This window comes from Neurospora tetraspora (genome assembly GCF_033439725.1).
Source record: "Neurospora tetraspora strain CBS 560.94 chromosome Unknown B0H65scaffold_2, whole genome shotgun sequence".
NCBI classification, from domain to species: domain Eukaryota; kingdom Fungi; phylum Ascomycota; class Sordariomycetes; order Sordariales; family Sordariaceae; genus Neurospora; species Neurospora tetraspora.
In genome coordinates this window covers 5,036,165-5,055,417 of record NW_026944384.1, presented here as the reverse complement: position 1 = coordinate 5,055,417, position 19,253 = coordinate 5,036,165, and the positions used below count along the sequence as shown (strand labels likewise).

The following is a 19,253-nucleotide window of genomic DNA, read 5'->3' as shown; positions in this document are numbered from 1 at the left end:
CCAAAACCGTTGAATGTTGATCTGCCGTGCTCATTTTCCCCATATTTGCAACCCATTCAAGCGCTTTCATCCTTCCGCTATAACGTACGTCACCGCTCCTCCTCCCATGTGGTTTCTCACCTAACCCATCACCCATCACCTACCCCGTCTTCCTTTTCCCCTCCCTCTCCTACATCTCACCCTCCCTCCTCTCCCCTCCTCTCCCTTCCTTCCCCTCTCCTTCCCCCTCCTTCCCCCTTCCAACCCACCGCAACCCACTTAACTCCCCCGATAAGTAGAATAACTATACGGCGCCAACAGCAACGGCACATGATACGTCTGCCCCTCCTCCACCCTAAACACCACCGTCACCTCGGGGAAGAAAGTCTTGTTCTCCCCGCCGAAATACCCGGCCGTATCAAACCGCAACATCCATCGCGACGGACCCTTGATGTCGTTCACCAAAACGTCTTCCAAAGTGTAGACGGGGACTTCGCCCGACGAAAGCGCCGAGGAGTAGGGCAGCCAGGTCTTGATGCGGCCGTCTTCGTCGGTTATGGATTCGAAGGTTTTGCTGGGGGTTTGGTGGGAGGTAGTAGGTTCGGTGGATGTGGATGATGATGATGGGGTGGAGGTGGAGGAGGTGGAAGAGAGAAGCTCGAGCTTGACGCGCACCGAACGGGCTGGCTGGCCCTTGGAGGTGTCGAGGATGTGGCAGGTTATGCGGTCTTTGGTTGCCATTTTGGTTGTTGGCTCTTTATTCTCTCGCTGTGTCTGTTTTGAGTTCAACTTGAGGTTAGGATTGGCTTTGGATTTGAAAGGTGAAAGAGCTGAGGTAAGTTTGAGGTGAAGTGATTTGGAGGTGAAGTTGACGGACAGGGGTCTGAGTGACAGCTGTGCCCGCTGGGGGGAAGCTGGTTGATGGATCGTGGTGGAGCAGGAGGCGGGGCTTATCAGCGATAAGCGCGTTAGGGGGACAGGTACGTACCGTGATTGTTTTGGGGGCTTGTGCTAACTCCTCAAAAGACTTTTGACCTTGATGAAGAGCTTTAATTTCAAAGGTAGAGGGCCATCGATCTTTTTGTATCATTCCAAGGTGAAGTCCGCTAAGGACGGGACGGGGCGTCAACCGACACAGCCTCCTCCTTCCCGCCGGCAGCAGGGTCGAGGCCGACGATGGGGAACCACTGGGGCCGTCGGCGGCTGCCGTGTACCGCTGCGACTCTCAGGCGGAGCTAGCTCCATCAGGGTACCAGTAGTAAATTTCATGGGATATTCCTGCGTTTTCAACGGTCATCTAGGTACTACCTACCGGCCTTAGTCAAAAGCTGTAAATAGAAACATGAATGTCCCACTGCCAGTTAGGACGTTGTGTCAAGATCTGGTACTTGTGTGGTTCCCTTCAGTGGCTCAGGGTGCTACACAACGCTGGGGAAGAGCCAATTCGACGACAAAGAATAGGGAAGCCTAAATGGTGATACCACGAATGGTGCATGCTGCAGACATGGAGAGGGGCAAGCAAGAAGAGTTCGAGTTCCATGTCGATGTTGACATGTCTCAAAGTCTGGGATGAAATGTGACAAGAGATTAAATATCGAAATGGGGGCACCCTTGCAAGTGGCCAGGGGAAGACCAAAACACACAAACGGCCCCACGATGCGGCGCTTTTCCCCTTGTAAATATTTTGCCTAAGACTAAAACTGAGTCACGTCATTTGTATGGACAATGAAAGCCGACACCGGGCATCTACTACTGGACAGTCTCTATTGGGAGTCATTTATACATCAATGAAGTGACTCCGATTCCGCCAAAGCTTTAACCCTGAAAAGGACTTGAAGAGACTCGGGAAGCCAAGGGAAGAGTGGAGATGCCAAACTTCTAGACTCTTTGAACAACATCAACCTGACTCTTCACTGTCTTTGTATTTAACAACTCAAACCTGTCTTAGATAATTCATATTACTTTCAGTCTCAGACACATATCAAAAATGCCTTCCCGCGCGGACATCACCTACTTCGGCGCCGGCCCTGCCGCCCTCCCCACCGACGTCCTCGAGACCGCCGCCCAGGCGCTGCTCGACTACCAGGGCACCGGCCTGGGTATCGCCGAGCACTCTCATCGCTCCGGACTTGCGGCCAACATCATCGACGAGGCCAAGGCCGACCTGGCCACCTATCTCGACTTCTCCCCGGAGCAGTATGAGACTCTCTTCATGCAGGGTGGTGGCACCGGCGAGTTCGCCGCCGTCATGTACAACCTCGTCGGCGCCTGGGTTTCCCGCCAGCACGCCGCCGTCCAGAAGGAGCTCGGCGAGGGTGCCGCCGATGAGGCGCAGGTGCTTGCCGCCCTCCGCCAGCGCGTAGAGTCCGGCCTCAAGGTCGACTACATCGTCACCGGCAGCTGGTCGCTCAAGGCCTACCAGGAGGCCCAACGTCTGCTCGGCCCCGAGTATGTCAACCTGGTGTGCGATGCCCGCACCGTCAACGACGGCAAGTTCGGCAAGATCCCCGACGAGAGCACCTGGAAGCTCAGCAAGGACGCCGCCTACGTTTACTTCTGCGACAACGAGACCGTCGATGGCGTCGAGTTCCCTAATTTCCCCAAGATCCTCGAGCCCAAGGAGGACGGCACCGGCCCCATTGTTGTGGCTGATATGTCCTCCAACATCCTCTCGCGCCGCATTCCCGTCAACAACTACTCCCTCCTCTTCTTCGGCGCCCAGAAGAACCTCGGCTGCACCGGTATCGCTGTGGCCATCCTCAAGAAAACCTTCCTCCCGCCTACCATCAGCCAGCCCTGCCCTGCTCTGCTCAGGAAACTCGCCCTTCCTATCCCTCCTATCGTTCTTCAGTATGAGATTATTGCCAAGAACAACAGCTTGTACAACACGCTGAGCATCTTTGAGTAGGTGTCTACTGAACATTTTCAGGACGTGTATTCCAAGCTAACAAAGTGATAAGTGTCTACATCGCCGGCCAGGTTCTCAAGAAGCTCCTTGCCACTTTCCCCAACGGTGTTGACGGCCAGCAGGCCGTTGCCGAGAAGAAGGCCGAGCTCATCTATGCCGCCTTGGAGGCCCACCCCGAGACTTACAAGATTGTTCCTGACAAGTCTGCCCGTTCCAAGATGAACATTTGCTTCCGCGTTATCAAGGTATGTTGAGTTTACAGTTGCGGATGTTGGAGTTGATGACTAACACATCCCAGGGCGGCAACGTCGACGAGGCCGAGAAGGCCTTCCTCAAGGAGTCCACCGCCCTCAACCTGACCGGTCTCAAGGGCCACCGCAGCGTTGGTGGCATCCGTGCTTCCAACTATAACTCCATTCCTCTAGAGGGTGCCGAGAAGCTGGCCAAGTTCATTGATGAGTTTGCCAAGGCTTAAATTAAGTCTACCGAAGCCAAAACAAAAAAGTATACGGATCTGGATCTGGGTAGGTAGGTAGGAACCGGGATAAAAGTCGACTAGAAGGCGCAACATGGGATGGGATAGCGGGGAGCGAAGGTATCGGTTCTTCAACAACAAAAAAGTATGATAAACACCCAATTTCAAACACGATTGGGATGGATACCCCCATAATATAAAAACTCATTTTCAAAGGCCACCCACCCCCCGTTCTTTCTTTTCTTTTCTCATCATAAACCCCTTCCTCACTCACTCCCCCTTCTCAATAACCTCCCTCAACCACCCCGGCACTTCGGGCCCCCTCTCCCACCCATCCAAATAACTTTCTTTAGCCACCCCCTCGCCCGCCGGCTTCGCATAAATCCCCGTCACATACCACCACCTCTCCCCCTTCTTAATCCTATGCTGCAACGTCGGAATCGTCGTCCTGCTCTCCACCAAATTCGAGTTCGGATCCGCATTCACCAACATGGCCTCTCTGCCCTCCTTCTCAATCTCCAACGCTCTAATCCCCACCGCTCCCGCCCTTGACACCGCGAATGCTCCCTGTTTAGCGGGAGCCCACGCTTCGGGTGTGTTGAGGTCATAGTTACCAATCAGTTTTGGGAAGGTACCCTCGCATTTCTCCGGATCGTAAAGGTCTAGGTACCGACCGTCGGGTGTGCGCTCGTTGAGGATGGCGAAGGACCCGTCGGCTGTCATGACTTCGCGCCCCCCCTCAGCGCGGATGTGGTGCGCGCGCAGGTGCCAGTTCGGTGCGGCTTCGGTGGGAGGGAGGAGGTAGGTGGTTACGAAGACGTCTGGGTAGGGTGTCCAGTCGGAGACGAGCACGGGGTTGTTTTCTTTCGTGACTAGGCGAGACGTGGAGAGCCGGCGGGTCTTCCAGTACTCGCCTCCGTCGTCGGAGAACCCCAGCTGCGAGGCCAGGGCGTATTGCTCGAGCGTGAAGCAGCCGGGGGGAACGGAGTAGCCGAAGGCGGAGGAGTAAGCGAAGGCGCCGTACTTGGCGTGTGTGCCCTTCATCGGGTAGGAGCAGGCCTGGCCCGAGGAGAGAAGCATGCAGTGGCCGCCGAGGTTGCTCATGATGTGCCCCGGTTGCGGGAGGGGTTTGATGGCGGGGATGAGCGGCCAGGGGTCTTCTTCCGAGGAGGTCCAGAAGGGGTGTGTTTCGGGCACGGCGAGACAGATGAAGGCTAGACAGGCCCAGTAGGGCGAGCCGGGACTGTTGTAGTTCTCGGCCATGTACATGTTGGGGTAGGAGTAGCCGATGGTTAAAGTGCCGGCGGGGCTGAATATGTTGTCTTGTGTTTGCCACCAGCGGAGATGGCGGAGGACGATGCCCTTGACCATGCCCCAGGTTAGAGGGGCGGGGAGCTCGACGTCGGCGTAGGCGAGGGCGCCCCAGAAGGAGACCATGGCGAAGCGGTAGCCGACACTGCGGCCGAAGGGGATGGCGCGGCCTGGTTAATGGGTTAGGAATGTTCCTCCTAGATGGAATATGATCTGAGTGGTCACTCACCCTCCTTGTCATAGTAGTGTACCAGGTCCAATGCGGCGATCTGTGCCCTCTTCTTGAACTCGGCAGCCCGTTCGGGTTCATCTTCGCCGGCCAGTTTGGCATAAAGTAGCTGAAGGAAGTGAATAGCGAAGCTCGAAGAGTAGTAATCCATTTCTTTCCGTTGCTGTCAGTATCTTCTCCTCCTTCATGGATACAGCCGGGTGGTTAAACATACGATGAATACCCTCCGGTCCATCATTCGACCAGCCATCACCACGGTAAAACGTATTGAGATGCTCAATATCAGCATCCAGTCTCTCCTGAGAGAACTTTCCTCCGTTCTTCTTTAATCCAAGGTTGGCAAAGACGCGGAACCACAGCCAGTTAGTGTTGGGCATGCTGTAAATACTCAGTTAGTATTCTCTTTTTCCTTCCATCCTTTCATCCCCCTTCCATCCAAACCTCCCATCCAAACCTCCCCTTCTCCCCCTTTCCCCCCGACTTCCTCCCCACCACCCCCTTTTCATATATCAACCCAAAAGAAAAAAAAGAAAAAACCTACTTTTTCTCATTAACCCTCTCCCCCAACCACCTCTCCACCCCCCTCTGCCCCCTCTCCCCAAGCCCCTCCCACAACCCCGGCACCACCGCAAGCGCAAATCCCAACGGACACATCTCCACCATCCTCTGATCATTATCCCTCGGCCATCCCCAAAACTCTTCTCCCCCTTCTTCTTCCTGTACTCCATTCCGTATCCCCTCGATCCACCAATCTTTGTATTCATACTCCCCGCCTCCGGCTAACAGACACGCCAAACCCCAAAGGGGGCGGGCAAGACCTTCGATTTCTGAAGCGGTTTGGTCGAATCGGACGGCGGTGGCGCCGGGGATTCGGATGCGCGATTTGAGGGGGGAGAAGAAAGGGAGGAGGGGGTCGAGGAGGGTTGTGAGGAGACGTTGGACGGAGGAGCGAGATGAGAGGGGGATGAGGGAGAAGGGGTGGGGGGTTGAGTGGCCTAGGAGGAGGCCGGGGACGCCTTCTGGGGTTGTGGTGTTTGTGGTTGTGGGTTTGTTGGTGGAGGACATGTTGGGCGGTTATTGAAGGGTATGATGTAGTAGGTTGTATGGTAGTAGAGGTAGGCGTTTCACGGTGCTGGCCTCATCCGGTTGTTGGAATACTCGGAAGTTGGGAGGAGAGAGAGACTCTGGAGAGACCACTGACGTGAAAAGAACAGAAACAACAAAAACTACGAGAGAACATGTCTGGGAAAGGGGTAGTTCCCGGTATATAAAGCCGATAGATACCACATGGTCACAGTCTATCATTACCATCATTACCACCCACCCTCCGTTCCCCCCACTCCATCTCGCGGTTAATCATCCCGAAAGCTCTCTACCGTGTATAACCACGACGACTTACATAGACCACAGTGGAGCCATTGGCGCCTGGATGTTATGGTTCGGATGAGGGGCACGAGGGGTTGCGTTCGTCTCGAGGTTGAATCAGGCTGCTCGCGGCTAAAATGCTTCCCCCATGCCGTAACGCTCACAAGTTGGGGAGAGTGGAAAATGGGGGATCGTCGTTACGACGTAACGGTTCTACAGTTCAATGCTGGTTTGTTTGTTAGCTTGGTACTCCTAGTATATTAGACGATATCCATCCTATATAGTCCTAAACCTCATAAGGACAAACTGAATGGCCAAGTACGAATCGAAAAGGCATTAACAAGATTCAATATGACATATTGAACTTCGGAAATAGCATATTTAAGATGGATTAGGCTTCGATTATGGAACGAAACGCATTAATAGATATGAAAACGCCTAGGGAAGTAGACCCGAGGTCTCGAGCTAACAAACAAACCAGTATTGGACTGTAGTGTCTCCCCCTTGGGGGCATCCACCCCCACGTGGTAAAGAGAGCCAAGAGAGTTATTCCATGAATCCCCGGAAAGCTTGGCTTCAAAGTGATGACAGGGCATGTGGATGTGGATGTTGTCACTTGTTTGAACCTTAATGAGTTACATACAGAATAACCTTCCACTTTCATACAACCAGCTAGAAATCTTAAGCTACGAAAAAAGCAATGGTATCAAAACCTAGACCTCTTGGTCTTCAACTTCTACTTCAATTCCACCTTAAAAGAGCTCCTTCTAAGTAGACAGTACGTACTCTTTCTTTATACATACGACTCTGTTTGTGCACTATCGGGACTGCTTTCTCCATTTTCGACTTTGTCAAAGCTTGCATCATGATGCTTGATGTACAATGTGCAAACAGAACTTGATAAACTTTTAATGGAACAGAACAAGCAACATGCGACGTCTTCTCCTCATCCTGTTGTTTCTTTACTTTCTTCAGGATTCGTATCCGTCGCCGTCGCCGTCGCCGTAGGTGTAGTCTCAGTCTCCTCCGGTGCCCCGGCACTCGTTGCTGTGCCTGGTCGTGATGATGACGGCCCATCCGTCTTGGCCTCGGCTGCCGAAAGATCCTCGGTGCTAGCTGAAGGCGCGGCTTCTGATCCATCTGCCGCTGTTGGCCCATCCTCCCCAGTCGTGCTAGTCTGGGCCTTTTCTCTCCTCCGCCTTCTCATGTTCCTCTCCTCAGCTGCAGTCTGCCTCCTTGACTTCCTCAAACTTTCCCGCTTCTCTGCATCGTCGTCCGCCCCATCGCCGCCCTGGAAGCTTTGCAGCAATGCAGCTGCGCGTCGAGCGACGTCGTCTTCCTCCGCGTCGGGATCCTCCTTTGTTGGCGGTAGGGCGTCGGGGCTGAGAAGACCGTTGCTGGCGCCGTCGTCGTCCGTGGTCGCGGATGCAACACTCTTGCCAGTCTGAAGGGCGGCCTCCACCTCGGGGATTTCGTTGAAATCCGGTACTTGCTGGCCCGAGGCGACGCGGACTTGATGTCTGTCCTTGAGACGTGCTCTCCTCCTCCTGTCTCTTTGGTCTCTGGTTTGCGGGGCTGCCGCTCTGAGCTTCTCGAGTAGACTGTCCATTGCCCCCGTACTCGTAGGGCTTGCCGGTCCTTGTGCCTCGGCAGCTTGTAAAGCCTTGAACTGAGCATTCTTGCGCTTCATCGATGCCTCGTTCCGCTTTCGCTGCTCTTCCAGCTGAATGTTCTTCTCGCGCGACCTCTTCCACTCCATGATGAATGTCGCCAGCTTGGAGAAGAAGTCGCGACGAGCATTGTCGTCTGCCGGGTCTTCGCCGTAAAAGACCATGATGTCGTTGTATGTGCGCACCATCTCTTCCAGATACAACTGCATTTGCTCTGCCTTGAACCGAGCATCCTTCATGACCCTCTGCACAATCTGCGACACGCGATCCTGGGGGTGGAACTTCTTCGGATCGGAGAGATTGCCTGAGTCGAGAGACATTTGCACGTTCTTGACGTTGTCGATATACTTCTTGGCATCCGCCTGAAGCTGTTCGATGTTGATCTTCTGCGCCGCAATAACGCCCTCGATGTCCTTGGCGAAGTCTTCCCACTCTGGGTATTGCTGGCGCACAATACGCTCGACGAGATCCGCAAGGGTCGATTCGTTCTTGTCGTCCTTTACCATACCAAGTCTGGCAAGAGAAGAGAGCTTGAAACCGCGGGCTTGCTTGTTCACGTCGTTCATATAGTTACCGATATCCAAGATGAGGCCGAGTACGTTCATAAGGGACACGGAATCTCTCAAAGATTCGGATACTCCTACAACGGCGCGCATCTTCTCGGTAATTTCTTCGTAGTCTTGTTCGAAACTGCGAGTCAGTGCAAGGGCCCTCATCCTACTCTTCCAGTAGTGATGAAGTTCGAAGGCCGTAAACAGATAGATCTGATCCTGTCTTGTGAGCTCGTTAGGGTCCTGTTCTCGGGTATCTTTGCCGGCATCTGGTCCAGTCCAGTCCTTGCTATACGGTGCCATCACCTTGGCGGTGTTATCCGAAATGTTGCAAAGATCATCCTTCTGCAGGAAGTCCATGACGACGGGGTTGTCGAGTACGTCTTTGTCGCAGTGAATGATCATCTGTACCACCTTCTCGACAGGGAACTGTGAGAATTTGGCAAGCGCGATTTCTGTAAACTGTTAGTGTGTGGCTTTATCGAAGCTGCGGCTTATCATCTGTTTCTTACCGAATGCCTTGCGCAAATCGTTGGAGATGATCTGCTTCTTGTCATCCTTCTTGGCACCTCCAGCACCGCCAAGCTTCTTGATCTCCTTTGCCATGAACAACTTCTCAACCTCGTCAAGGATACCCTTCTTGCTGAGCTCATGATACTTCTCTTCTCTGGACTCGGGGGACGGTGTGTGTGCCGCCCAATGCGTTGCCAAAGGCGTGTCGACCTTGTCCCAATGGAAAGCCTTGAGCTTCTTCTTAGGCCGGACAACAGGTAGCCCGACAGAGTTGGTCGCGGGAAGCCCAGCGTTCTGTGCCAAGAAGCGGCCCGAAGCAGGACCTGGCATAGGGGGAGGAGGTGGTGGTGGCATACCAGGCATACCAGGCATGGGAGGGGGCGGAGGTGGTGGTGGTGGCATACCAGCCATACCAGGCATTGGCGGAGGAGGAGGCGGCGGCGGCGGCGGCGGCGGTGGCGGTGGGCCACCAGCGCCGGGCATCGGAGCAGGAGCACCCGGGAGACCTCCTGGCGGCGGAGGAGGAGGAGGTGGTGGCGGTGGTGGCGGAGGGGGGCCGCCCGCACCGGGAATCGGAGCCGGGGCGCCAGGAAGGTGGCCAGGGGGCGGCGGAGGCGGAGGCGGCGGTGGTGGTGGAGGTGGAGGGCCCGGTGCCGCCGCTGGCGCAGACGGTCCGGTAGCATCGGTGACTTGGATCTTGGGAGTCTCGGTATCGCTGGGTGTGATGGGTGTCTGGGACTCCATGCTGGGATGCGAGGGACCGGTCGTGATACCATCTCCTTCCTCGGAGTCGCTGGCATCGTACCTCCTGACCTTCCCAGTAAGTTCGTTGAACATACCATTGGCCTGCTTGGGGTCCACGACGGGCCTCCTAATCTTGACCACGCGAGGCTTCTCGTACACGATCTCGCCGTCGTCCCCGACCTCGGCCTCGGCATCGCTCTCCTCGAGAACGTTCTCGACATGTTCTGACCGGGAACCAACAGGCTTCCTGGGGATCTTTGTCGACCTCTTGACGCTGCCAAGCATGCTGTTGGCGAAGTCGTTGGGCGGCGCACCCTCTGGTGTGTCGTCGCCAAAGCCATCCATCTCCTCCCGAAGAGCTCGGAGCCTATCCGAAGGGCCAATCACTTCACCCCATACTCTTCCTTCAAGCTTAAACTGCGTCTTTTGGCGCTCGATCTGCATTTGCAGGCGCTCAAGAAGCCTCTCGCGATCGAGGATGCCTTGCATGCGGGCTACGTCTTCCTCACCAAGCTTCGCATTGCCCTTGGTGGCGTTAGAGGCAGCTACATCTTGAGCGTCGCGAAGCATGAGGTATAGTTCGCGGGTCTCTAGCTCGTAGCGTTGCGCCTCCTTTGCTCGCAGGGTCTGCAAGCTGGCAAGTTCCGACTTGAGGCCCTCGGCACGCCTTTTCTGGGCCTCAATGAACATGGCTTGCTCATCGATCTGCTTTTGTAGCTTAGCCACAAGACCGTCCGCTCCCAAGGCCAGTCTCTCCTTCATCTCATCCCTCTCCGCCATAGCGGCATCCGCTATCTGCCGCGCTTCGAGGGCCTCATCTAGAGCCTGACGAGCTTCAGAGTCGGTATGGAGCTTATCTAACAGACTTTGAACTGTGAAGTTGAGACTTTGCTTGAGGTCCATGTCCGGCAACCGGCGGTCCATAGCTACGTAGCTGAGCATCGAGTCCACCAGCTGGAACATTCGCAGTCTCTCTTCGCCGTCATTGGCCCTGATCAACAGCAAATGCTGGAGAGCAGATACAAAGTAGTCCTGCGTCTTGGTTCCAAGTAACCGCTGCTGGATAGCATCTACGATTTGAACCGGGTCGTTGAGATCCTTAACCTCACCTTCGATACTATCTTTGATGCTGCTGTTCTCACGCTCGAGCATATCCTCATAGTCGATAGCTTCGTTGGAGCGGAACCGCTCGATTTGCTTGTCGATCAGCTCATACTGAAAGGCCTCCATCTTGTGCAAGATGCGCCTGATGCCACAGGCCGTGAACTGCGCCCGAATGTGGATGCGCAGCTGCAGGTCCTTCTCAGGGGCATCGACCAACATGTTGACCAAGATGAGGGTAGCAACGGCGTATTCCATGAGCAGATTCTCCATGCCAATGCCACCACTTCGTACCTCCTCGCTAGCACCGACCAAGCTGCCCATCTTTCCGCGGCCGTCGACGGTGACCTCAACAAGACGCATCCAAGCATCGAAGCGCCCGTTTTCGCCTTGCTGGGCTTTGACGACGTCCATGGCCTCGATGACCTTGACATGGCCCGTGCCTTCGCCCCAATGGCAGAGGAATGTCAAGACTTCGCTGACGAGCTTCCGAGTGGTGAGTCGAGGTGATATCAGGGAGGTGGCCAGAGCCACAATAACCTGTTGGTGAGCTAGCGCATCGTCTGCGCCAAACTTGTTGTTCATAAGAGCCTTCAAACACTTGACAATGTCATATTCTCGGTCCAAGTTCTTATCCAATCTCCCATTATCCGGCTGAGCAGGTCCGAAGGCAGTCTTTCGGTTCATCTTTAGCAGGACATTGGTCAAGGCTATCTGTCCCTGGCAGTCGATGAAGCGCTTGACCCAGCCGATCTGCTGTGTTCGAAGGTTGACTTCCAGTCCTCCGAGCCCTTTGCTGTCCAGAGCGTTCTCCATGACCTTGCGCACATACCACTCGGGGCTGCCTTCGTCATCGGAGGATTGGGTGATATCGACATTGCTGTATTGGCCAATCCTGGCCGTCTGCCTGCGCTTCTGTTCGCCCTGCCACTCGGTGAGTCGGTCCTGGTAAATCAAGGTCCATTTCTTTGCGGCGGGGTATGCGATCATCTGGCGCTTGGCCTGATCCGGGAGGTTGTGCCATCCTCGCTTTTGCATCAGGTTTATGAACATCTGTTCGATCACATTGTCATCGTCTGGTTTGGGGAAGTTGAATCCTTCGGAGCCCTGGTGGCCGGCAGCGACCTTGGTTAACCGCTGGGTATCTCTGTCCTTGTGGGAATGGTGAGAAAGGTAGGATGACTGAGACGAAGTACTAGGGAGTCCTATCCTGGATGAGCGATGGCTAGTTCCTGGGGCTTCTTGATAGGGTCCGTCCCTACCTGAGTAGATGCTGGCATTGTCGCCCGAACTGCGGGTCGTCATGTATGAATTGCCTCTGGAGTTGTACCCGGGCAAGCTGCTCTCTCTTGGTGGCCCCCATTGCTGGAACTGGGCCTGGCGGCCCGTGGAAGCCATGGTGATATTAGCGTTGGCGAGAGTTGAGCGCGAACTTGATGCGCTGGGTGAATACCCATTATAGGGGGAGCTTGGGCTTTGGTCGACGGTAGGATACTGGTGAAAGTCACCGGTGCCTTTGTTTAGATGGTTTGGTACTAGGTCTCGCCTTAGGGGCATTTGGTCGGGCCTGGGAAGGTGGTCGAGGGCGACGGGGGAGCGACGGTCGGGGGGACCAGCGTCATAGGGGATCGTCGTGACAACCCCTGCCGTCATGTTAAGGCCAGATTCGGGTGTGTCGGGACGGTCCAGCGATATTACAGACGAGTCCCGGTAATGGCGCGAACTGCGTGCGGTATGGGTGCTGGCGGCGTCGTTGTCGGCGGCAAGGTATCGGCCACCCTCGTCGCTCGTGTTCCGTTTGTCGGCCTTGTTCTTGCCAGTGGCTCTCGAGAAGAAGGAGGAGGCCTTGCCGGTCGAGGAGGTAGCCCTCCCATTCTTGTCGTGGGAAGACATGATGCGGGCGGGACGTGTGAAACAGCCGCTTCGCTACCGGCAGGGCAGTACACTAGAGTACAGTCCCAGCAGCGCAAGCTGCCAACGTGTTGTTCGGGGGTGGTTCCTCAGCAGTAGGCGAGCGGGTATCGTGGGTATCTGGATCTCCGTAGAGGGGCGTCGAGGGGTGTCGAGGGGCCGGGTCGGGTCTCGTCTCGAGGCTCGGGGTGGGTTGTTGTATAGGCAATCAATGCGCGGGTGGGTCAATCGGTAAATGAGTGCGTTGGAATATGGAGCAAATGCCGTCAATGGACTCGGTGTCTGAGGCCCTGGGTGGATCGCATCATGTTCTTTGCGAGCAATGACGGTTGGTGAGCATGGCCTTCCTGCTGCATGAACCGGTGGTGTTTAGCATGAGGTCAAGTCGGAGGGGAGGTAGCCGTGCCTGGGCAAGCTTTTGCGCAGAGGCGGCGGCCGGGAGCGAAGGGCCTCGAGGTAATAGGCTAGCACTGCTAGCTGGTAGGGTGGCACTAGGACGAGATGTGTATGTGTGCGTGACTAGCTGAACAGTCCAGATGGGAAATAGATCTTCCAAGGTAACGAAACTGAAGTGAAAGTCAAAGGGGTCAAGTCGCAAACGTATGAGCGGGCGCAAATGTCCGTACCCGTGTGTGCCCGTGTAGTCGATACCTGGAGATAGTAGTGTAGGATGTCGTCGACTTCGACTTCTGGGTCTAGTGTTAGAAGTATAGATAGAGTAGTAGTTACCTAGTAGTGTACCGACGGCAAGGAGGGGTGATGAAGATGCCACACCACAGCTCGCTCGCTAGGTACAGAAGTGCTGCTAGAGTAGATACGCCGAGGCTGAACTAGGAGAACAACAAAGTCCCGTTCGTTCGTCAAATCGTCAGGGGACGGACTCTTCCGTTCGAGGGGTCTGGTGGATTTCTTCCAGTTCTACCAGGTTGTTGGCGTTGGCGGGAAGGTGGAAGCGCGCGCGCGCGTGGGGCGCTGGAGGGCCTCTCTTGGACGGGCTTAGTTACCCACTCGGACGAAATTGAAGGTCGATTTAAGATCGGGCGGCAAATGAATGGGCGTCGTCTTTGAGCGATGATTGGGAAAAAGGAGCGATGGCGACGACGACAAGGTGGAGCGTCGTCCTTGTAGTGGCTGGCTCACTCGCGAATTATCAGCTATAGAGGCAGCCTCGGGAAAAGGAGAGGCAGAGGCAGATGACCATTCAAGTTGCATTAACAGTGAGACTGAGGTGAGTGGTTGAATGAGTTGAATGAAAGAGATCACTTGAGTGAGGTTGGGGTTGCCGTATGAACGTGAACAATGCTCGGCAATTGCAGTGGGTAAGTCATCCATGGTGCGGGAGGGTGCACCGTGCACTCTTAACAGCTGCACCTTCTGTGATGGGAGATGAAAGCGGTTTAGCTAGGCACATCATCACCCCTGATGTCTCGAATTACAGGCGGGGAATTTGTTAGTGTTCAAGACGCAGGCTTCCTCTCCACCATCCCCTCCGAAACAAATCTCCATCAGAACCGGTGATTCATGTAAGTGATGATAGAGAAGAAACATGTTGTCCAGGTGCTAACAACTTGTCTGTCTACCTGCTGAAACTATACGCATAACGTTGAACTCAAATGATTCCATTTTGTGGCTCATTCAGCGGCGCCATCCATATATGTTCACATTACTATATAGCATAGTGCTTGGAACTATGACTGGGGGAGATTGATATGGTGGAATCACATCGAACAGATATTAAAATTGGCTGCTGATCCCTTGTCCAATCATCACCGTTCTGCCCGAGTATCATTGTCTTTCGTTGCGTATCACCATCCACACCAAAGGAAGTCAAGATGATCTGAAGGGGAAAAAAAAGACTCCAGGCTATGAACCAGAAAGAGACATTTGAACAATAAGTATACAAAAGGAAGAGCTGTGGCTGACAATTGGGGATTCTTACGCGAGGCCGTTGTTGCCCCTGGATCATCGGGCAGTTCTTGGTTTTCTGCATCTCATCAACCTCGAGGGTGCCGTTGCTATTTTGGAGCCCTCGCTCGGAAGTCGCCCGGGCCTGCCACCAGGCCCGCTTTCCAACAGGCCCAGTCCAGGCACGATACAGTGCACAACGCCTGAGCCATCAAGGTGGCTATGGCGCACGCAGTTAGGCCGGTACCTGATTACGTACCGGTTTGTCGTAACCTCCGTAACACTTCACGGCGCGGCCACTACATCTGGCCTGTTCAGCCACTACCATCGCGACCTCAAGGCTTTCGCACTCTGTACCTGGTCTCGAATTTTGAAAGCTTGAGATCCTCAGTCGGCAGCGCACCAGGTTGTCGGCATCATGGGCGCGAACTTTTCCGCAATCAAGGTGAGCAAATGGAACTAACGGAAGACACGGACCTTCAGTTAAGACCGTATTCTACTCGTTGCTAACCTACCTGTAGACATTGATTGTCCCCGCCATCATAGCCCTGATTCTCTACCTCGTATTCACCTTCGCCGTCATTCCCATCTGGCAACGATACCGCAACCGCTACAGCCAGTATCTTCCGCTCGACACGATAACCGATGGGGCTTCATCCCTACGAGCACGCATCACTGATCGCATCACTACATGGTTTATAACTTCGGTATGGAGGGCCAGACTGCAAGATCGCATCGATGTGGCCGATAACCGCCCAAGTACTGATTTCGATTCCGATGATGGGGAGGAATTGAGTGAAGTGGATGAAGCTCTCAGGAGGGCTCTGGAGCGCCGAGAACAACCTACAATGAACGATTTTAGGAGGCTAAGCAGAGAGTTAGTGACCGTACCCTTTCCCCCCAAGCTGCTTGAGACTAACAATGTGGACAGTCTGGAACAGGGCTTTCGAGACGACAGCGACGAGGAGACAGATGATCGCACGAGGAGGTGACATCGCCAGCCTGGTTGAGGGTGTTAAAGGCATTGGGAACAATTTCGAGCTTATGAGCAAACGCCAAAGGAGATCGCGCAACATCATATTGGAGTTATGGCATACCAAAACATTGGAGTTACGGGGTTTGACTGAGTTTCTTGGACATGTCATGTTAGGGCAAGCACGACAGGGTACTTGGTGATGGGAGCATTTTCCTCGGCACGAGCAGGAAGGAGGCTGACATGATGCCATGAGATGCTGCTCCGAGCTTCATAATCTTGAGCTTCTGTTGGCGACTGGTGAATATGATCTTTCTTGTCATACTTCGACTCACTCCGTCATGTCTTTTGACTCCCTCAAACAGCTCCTGGTTATTGACCAAAGCCTGCTTCCCTCGGCAATATTGATTCTTCAAGAACACGCAGATGATCTTTCAACCATTCAACGGATGCCTATCTCAAATTTCTTTCTTCAATCACCACATCCCGAATTCCGATATCAGCTCCGTGATGACGATCCCGCCTTGTTTACCCACGTGGTGCCCCGGAACAGCGTGTCCGGCATCGTGGGGTCGGTTCCCCACACGGTCCCGGAGGCTCCACTAAAGCGCTACGATGTACCCCGTCCGTACCAAAGTTACCGCCCGGTATGAACCATTCGCGACGGCCGTTATCATTGATAACAACCAAGATTCGCGGGCTTCCGTTAAGATCAACACGGACCGGGAACCAGGCGGAGCTATTGAATCCACCGGCACAATGAACTTTGGCCTTTGAGACGGCAGTAATTTGTGACCGTATTGGGCATCAAAACAGATAATTCTTCTATACAGAATGAAAGATCGAATCCACGGCTAGATAACAAAAGAAGGCCAATGGATGCCGCGCCGAGGCACCCTAATGTCCCACCGTTAGTCGCATGCGGGGCAATATTATTTCTGTAGCCCTCAATCCGCACTGACAAGACACTCCCTCTCAAACTGGACTCGACAATTTCTTATTCTCCCAACTTCTCTGCCTGTAACATTGTGGCATATCAGACTATCTCGTTCTTTCAAGCTTGATACTTTTGTTTACACTGTAACATATCCTCTTATCTAAACCCGTTTCTGATACCTACCTTTTTCGCCTTCACTGGCCCCGTGTACCTGACTTATAAAAAGCGAAGAACGGGCCATCCTTGTCCGGCTCCAATCCAGTCGTTTCCTTTGGACTCCCTCTTTTTTTGGTAAATCCAAATTCTTTTTCCGCATGTTGGCGCGCCCGAGTCCAAGGTAGCACCCACAGTATCACCCGGATACACACATCGCCCACACAAACCAGAGACAATGACGACACCTCAAGAACAGGCCATCGCCTTCAAGAACGAGGGCAACAAGGCCTTCGCCGCCCACGACTGGCCCAAGGCCGTCGAGTTTTACGACAAGGCCATCGAGCTCAACGATAAGGAGCCTACTTTCTGGTCCAACAGAGCCCAGGTTCGTGCCGCTGCCCGCATCGCCTACATCGTCAACGTCGCCTCCCCGACAATCGCGCCTTGAGTGGTCGCGTGACAACAGCTAACCGCGATTTCTTGCCCCGTCGCATAGGCCCATCTCAAGACAGAAGCATACGGATATGCCATTCGCGATGCCACAAAAGCCATTGAGCTCAACCCGGGCTTCGTCAAGGTACGCCCAAGCCCAGACTGGCACTGCCGCAACCTTATCACCCTCACTTGAGAGAGGTCGCAAACCAGAGTAGTAGCTAATCTGAGCCCCTCCATCTCGTATAGGCCTACTACCGCCGCGCTACCGCCTACGCCGCCATCCTGAACCCCAAGGAAGCCGTCAAGGATTTCAAGACCTGCGTCAAGATCGCCCCCGATAACAAGGATGCCAAGCTCAAGCTTGTTGAGTGCGAGAAGATTGTGCGCCAGCTCGCCTTCTTCGCCGCTATCGAAGTCGGCGATGAGCTGTCCGCCGCCGAGGGTCTCGATGTCGATTCCATGGCCGTGGATGCTTCCTACGACGGCGTGCGCCTGGAAGGGAATGAGATGACACAGGAGTTTATCGACGACATGATCGAGCGCTTCAAGCACGGCAAACTGATCCACAAGAAATACGTTTACAAGATCATTATCGCCGTCAGGAACATTGTGTACAACGAGCCCACCATGGTTGAGGTGGACATCCCCGAGGACGTGCAGTTGACAGTCTGCGGTGATACCCACGGTTGGTTTACCCTTGCATGACTCCCTCCGAGCTGGTGGTTACTAACAAGTGTGAATAGGCCAATACTTCGATTTGATGGAGCTCTTCAGGTTGAACGGCTTCCCTACCGATAAGCACTACTACCTGTTTAACGGCGACTTCGTCGACAGAGGCTCCTGGTCGACTGAGATTGCCCTCCTCCTTTATGCCTACAAGTGGTTGAGGCCAAACGGTTTCTTCATCAACCGCGGAAACCACGAGACAGACGACATGAACAGGGTGTATGGCTTCGAGGGCGAGTGCAAGCACAAGTACAACGAGAGGTAAGCGAGCCGATTTCTTTGCGCCTATTATGCGACATCTAGCATCTTTGAGCAAACAGCTGACATTTTCTTTCCAGAACCTACAAGCTCTTCTCTGAAAGTTTCTCGGCCCTCCCGCTCGCCACCTTGATCGGCAAGAAGTTCCTCGTCCTCCACGGCGGTCTCTTCTCGGACGACAACGTCACACTCGACGACATCCGCAAGCTCGACCGCCACAAGCAGAAGCAGCCCGGCCAGGCTGGTCTCATGATGGAGATGCTCTGGACAGATCCCCAGCCATTCCCCGGTCGCGGCCCCAGCAAGCGCGGTGTCGGCATGCAGTTCGGTCCCGACGTTACCAAGCGTTTCTGCGACAAGAACGGCTTGGAGGCCATCATCCGCAGTCACGAGGTGCGCATGGACGGCTATGAGGAGGAGCACGACGGAAAGTGCATCACCGTCTTCTCGGCGCCCAAGTACTGCGACATGACGGAGAACAAGGGCGCTTACATCAACATTGGCCCTGATTACAAGTTGAAGTTCTCGCAATTCGATGCCGTGCCGCATCCTAACATTAAGCCCATGGTGAGTCCCCTTAAACCCCCCTTTCACTACCGTTACTGGCCCAGGCTAACCCCTTTCTCTCTAGGCGTATGCGCAAAGCTCCGTCATGTCGTCGCTGATGTAAAAGTTGGATGTATTTGTATAGCACAACAGAAAATAAAACGGCGTGAATACCTCGGGCTGCTGTGTAGATTGGGCATGTTTTGCAGGGAGCATGTTTCTGTTTTGGCTTTTGATTGCATGTGATTAGGCGTCGCGCGCAGGAGTATCGGGGGCATGGTGCTAGGGTTCTTGTCTTGATGATATTTTGTTCCTTCTGATGTCTGTTGGATTCTATAATGGTGGTATTTTCTGGTCTGCCAATAAACAAATTGAGGTTGCTTCATAACTCCGTCGCCGTAGTTCCACAGACGTTTCTTAGGAGCCAAACATTCTGCCTTCTCGTAGATGGTCATCCTGACTATGCGCCTCGTAGAGGATGGAACCAAGCAGTCCGTATGACTCTCTTGAAGCTTGTGTAAAGTCACCAAGCCAGACCATTCGGGCTGTACCAACTAAGC

General features: G+C 54.2%; 6 protein-coding genes across 6 annotated transcripts; 3 read left to right on the top strand and 3 right to left on the bottom strand.

The window, feature by feature from the left end:
- Positions 1-258: 258 nt before the first annotated feature.
- Positions 259-720, bottom strand: B0H65DRAFT_546686 (uncharacterized protein; the record flags this gene model as incomplete). The annotated part of the gene is made up of 1 exon (XM_062829458.1): positions 259-720. One exon carries the CDS (start codon positions 718-720, stop codon positions 259-261), a length of 462 nt encoding a protein of 153 aa, XP_062684966.1.
- Positions 721-1,671: 951 nt separating this feature from the next.
- B0H65DRAFT_130143 (phosphoserine aminotransferase) lies at positions 1,672-3,497 on the top strand. The gene is made up of 3 exons (XM_062820791.1): positions 1,672-2,883; positions 2,940-3,132; positions 3,186-3,497. The coding sequence occupies exons 1-3, from the start codon at positions 1,967-1,969 to the stop codon at positions 3,360-3,362; spliced, it is 1,287 nt and encodes a 428-aa protein (XP_062684965.1). The 5' UTR covers positions 1,672-1,966; the 3' UTR covers positions 3,363-3,497.
- Positions 3,498-6,208, bottom strand: B0H65DRAFT_129982 (uncharacterized protein). Its single transcript, XM_062820789.1, has 4 exons — positions 5,444-6,208; positions 5,117-5,280; positions 4,903-5,055; positions 3,498-4,843 (listed from the first exon to the last, which is right to left on the bottom strand). Exons 1-4 carry the CDS (start codon positions 5,965-5,967, stop codon positions 3,633-3,635), a joined length of 2,052 nt encoding a protein of 683 aa, XP_062684964.1. The 5' UTR covers positions 5,968-6,208; the 3' UTR covers positions 3,498-3,632.
- Positions 6,209-7,072: 864 nt separating this feature from the next.
- B0H65DRAFT_129904 (cytokinesis protein sepA) lies at positions 7,073-12,917 on the bottom strand. Its single transcript, XM_062820787.1, has 2 exons — positions 9,001-12,917; positions 7,073-8,943 (listed from the first exon to the last, which is right to left on the bottom strand). The coding sequence occupies exons 1-2, from the start codon at positions 12,737-12,739 to the stop codon at positions 7,214-7,216; spliced, it is 5,469 nt and encodes a 1,822-aa protein (XP_062684963.1). The 5' UTR covers positions 12,740-12,917; the 3' UTR covers positions 7,073-7,213.
- Positions 12,918-15,080: 2,163 nt separating this feature from the next.
- B0H65DRAFT_420372 (uncharacterized protein) lies at positions 15,081-15,654 on the top strand (the record flags this gene model as incomplete). Its single annotated transcript, XM_062824273.1, has 3 exons — positions 15,081-15,107; positions 15,184-15,539; positions 15,594-15,654. The coding sequence occupies 3 exons, from the start codon at positions 15,081-15,083 to the stop codon at positions 15,652-15,654; spliced, it is 444 nt and encodes a 147-aa protein (XP_062684962.1).
- A 919-nt stretch (positions 15,655-16,573) lies between these two features.
- On the top strand, positions 16,574-18,993 carry B0H65DRAFT_458640 (serine/threonine-protein phosphatase 5). Its single transcript, XM_062826417.1, has 5 exons — positions 16,574-17,113; positions 17,225-17,305; positions 17,410-17,848; positions 17,907-18,150; positions 18,228-18,993. The coding sequence occupies exons 1-5, from the start codon at positions 16,964-16,966 to the stop codon at positions 18,937-18,939; spliced, it is 1,626 nt and encodes a 541-aa protein (XP_062684961.1). The 5' UTR covers positions 16,574-16,963; the 3' UTR covers positions 18,940-18,993.
- Positions 18,994-19,253: the final 260 nt, after the last annotated feature.

Excerpts from the sequence above, each read along its gene's own strand:
- B0H65DRAFT_458640 (XM_062826417.1), top strand. The coding sequence starts at position 16,964 with ATGACGACACCTCAAGAACAGGCCATCGCCTTCAAGAACGAGGGCAAC. Across the intron at positions 17,114-17,224 it reads TCTGGTCCAACAGAGCCCAG|GCCCATCTCAAGACAGAAGC; the intron begins GTTCGTGCCGCT and ends CCCGTCGCATAG. Across the intron at positions 17,306-17,409 it reads TCAACCCGGGCTTCGTCAAG|GCCTACTACCGCCGCGCTAC; the intron begins GTACGCCCAAGC and ends CATCTCGTATAG.
- B0H65DRAFT_130143 (XM_062820791.1), top strand. The coding sequence starts at position 1,967 with ATGCCTTCCCGCGCGGACATCACCTACTTCGGCGCCGGCCCTGCCGCC. Across the intron at positions 2,884-2,939 it reads AACACGCTGAGCATCTTTGA|TGTCTACATCGCCGGCCAGG; the intron begins GTAGGTGTCTAC and ends CAAAGTGATAAG. Across the intron at positions 3,133-3,185 it reads TTTGCTTCCGCGTTATCAAG|GGCGGCAACGTCGACGAGGC; the intron begins GTATGTTGAGTT and ends AACACATCCCAG.
- B0H65DRAFT_129982 (XM_062820789.1), bottom strand. The coding sequence starts at position 5,967 with ATGTCCTCCACCAACAAACCCACAACCACAAACACCACAACCCCAGAA. Across the intron at positions 5,056-5,116 it reads TGGACCGGAGGGTATTCATC|AAATGGATTACTACTCTTCG; the intron begins GTATGTTTAACC and ends AGCAACGGAAAG. Across the intron at positions 4,844-4,902 it reads ACACTACTATGACAAGGAGG|GCCGCGCCATCCCCTTCGGC; the intron begins GTGAGTGACCAC and ends CCCATTAACCAG.
- B0H65DRAFT_129904 (XM_062820787.1), bottom strand. The coding sequence starts at position 12,739 with ATGTCTTCCCACGACAAGAATGGGAGGGCTACCTCCTCGACCGGCAAG. Across the intron at positions 8,944-9,000 it reads CGATTTGCGCAAGGCATTCG|AAATCGCGCTTGCCAAATTC; the intron begins GTAAGAAACAGA and ends AACAGTTTACAG.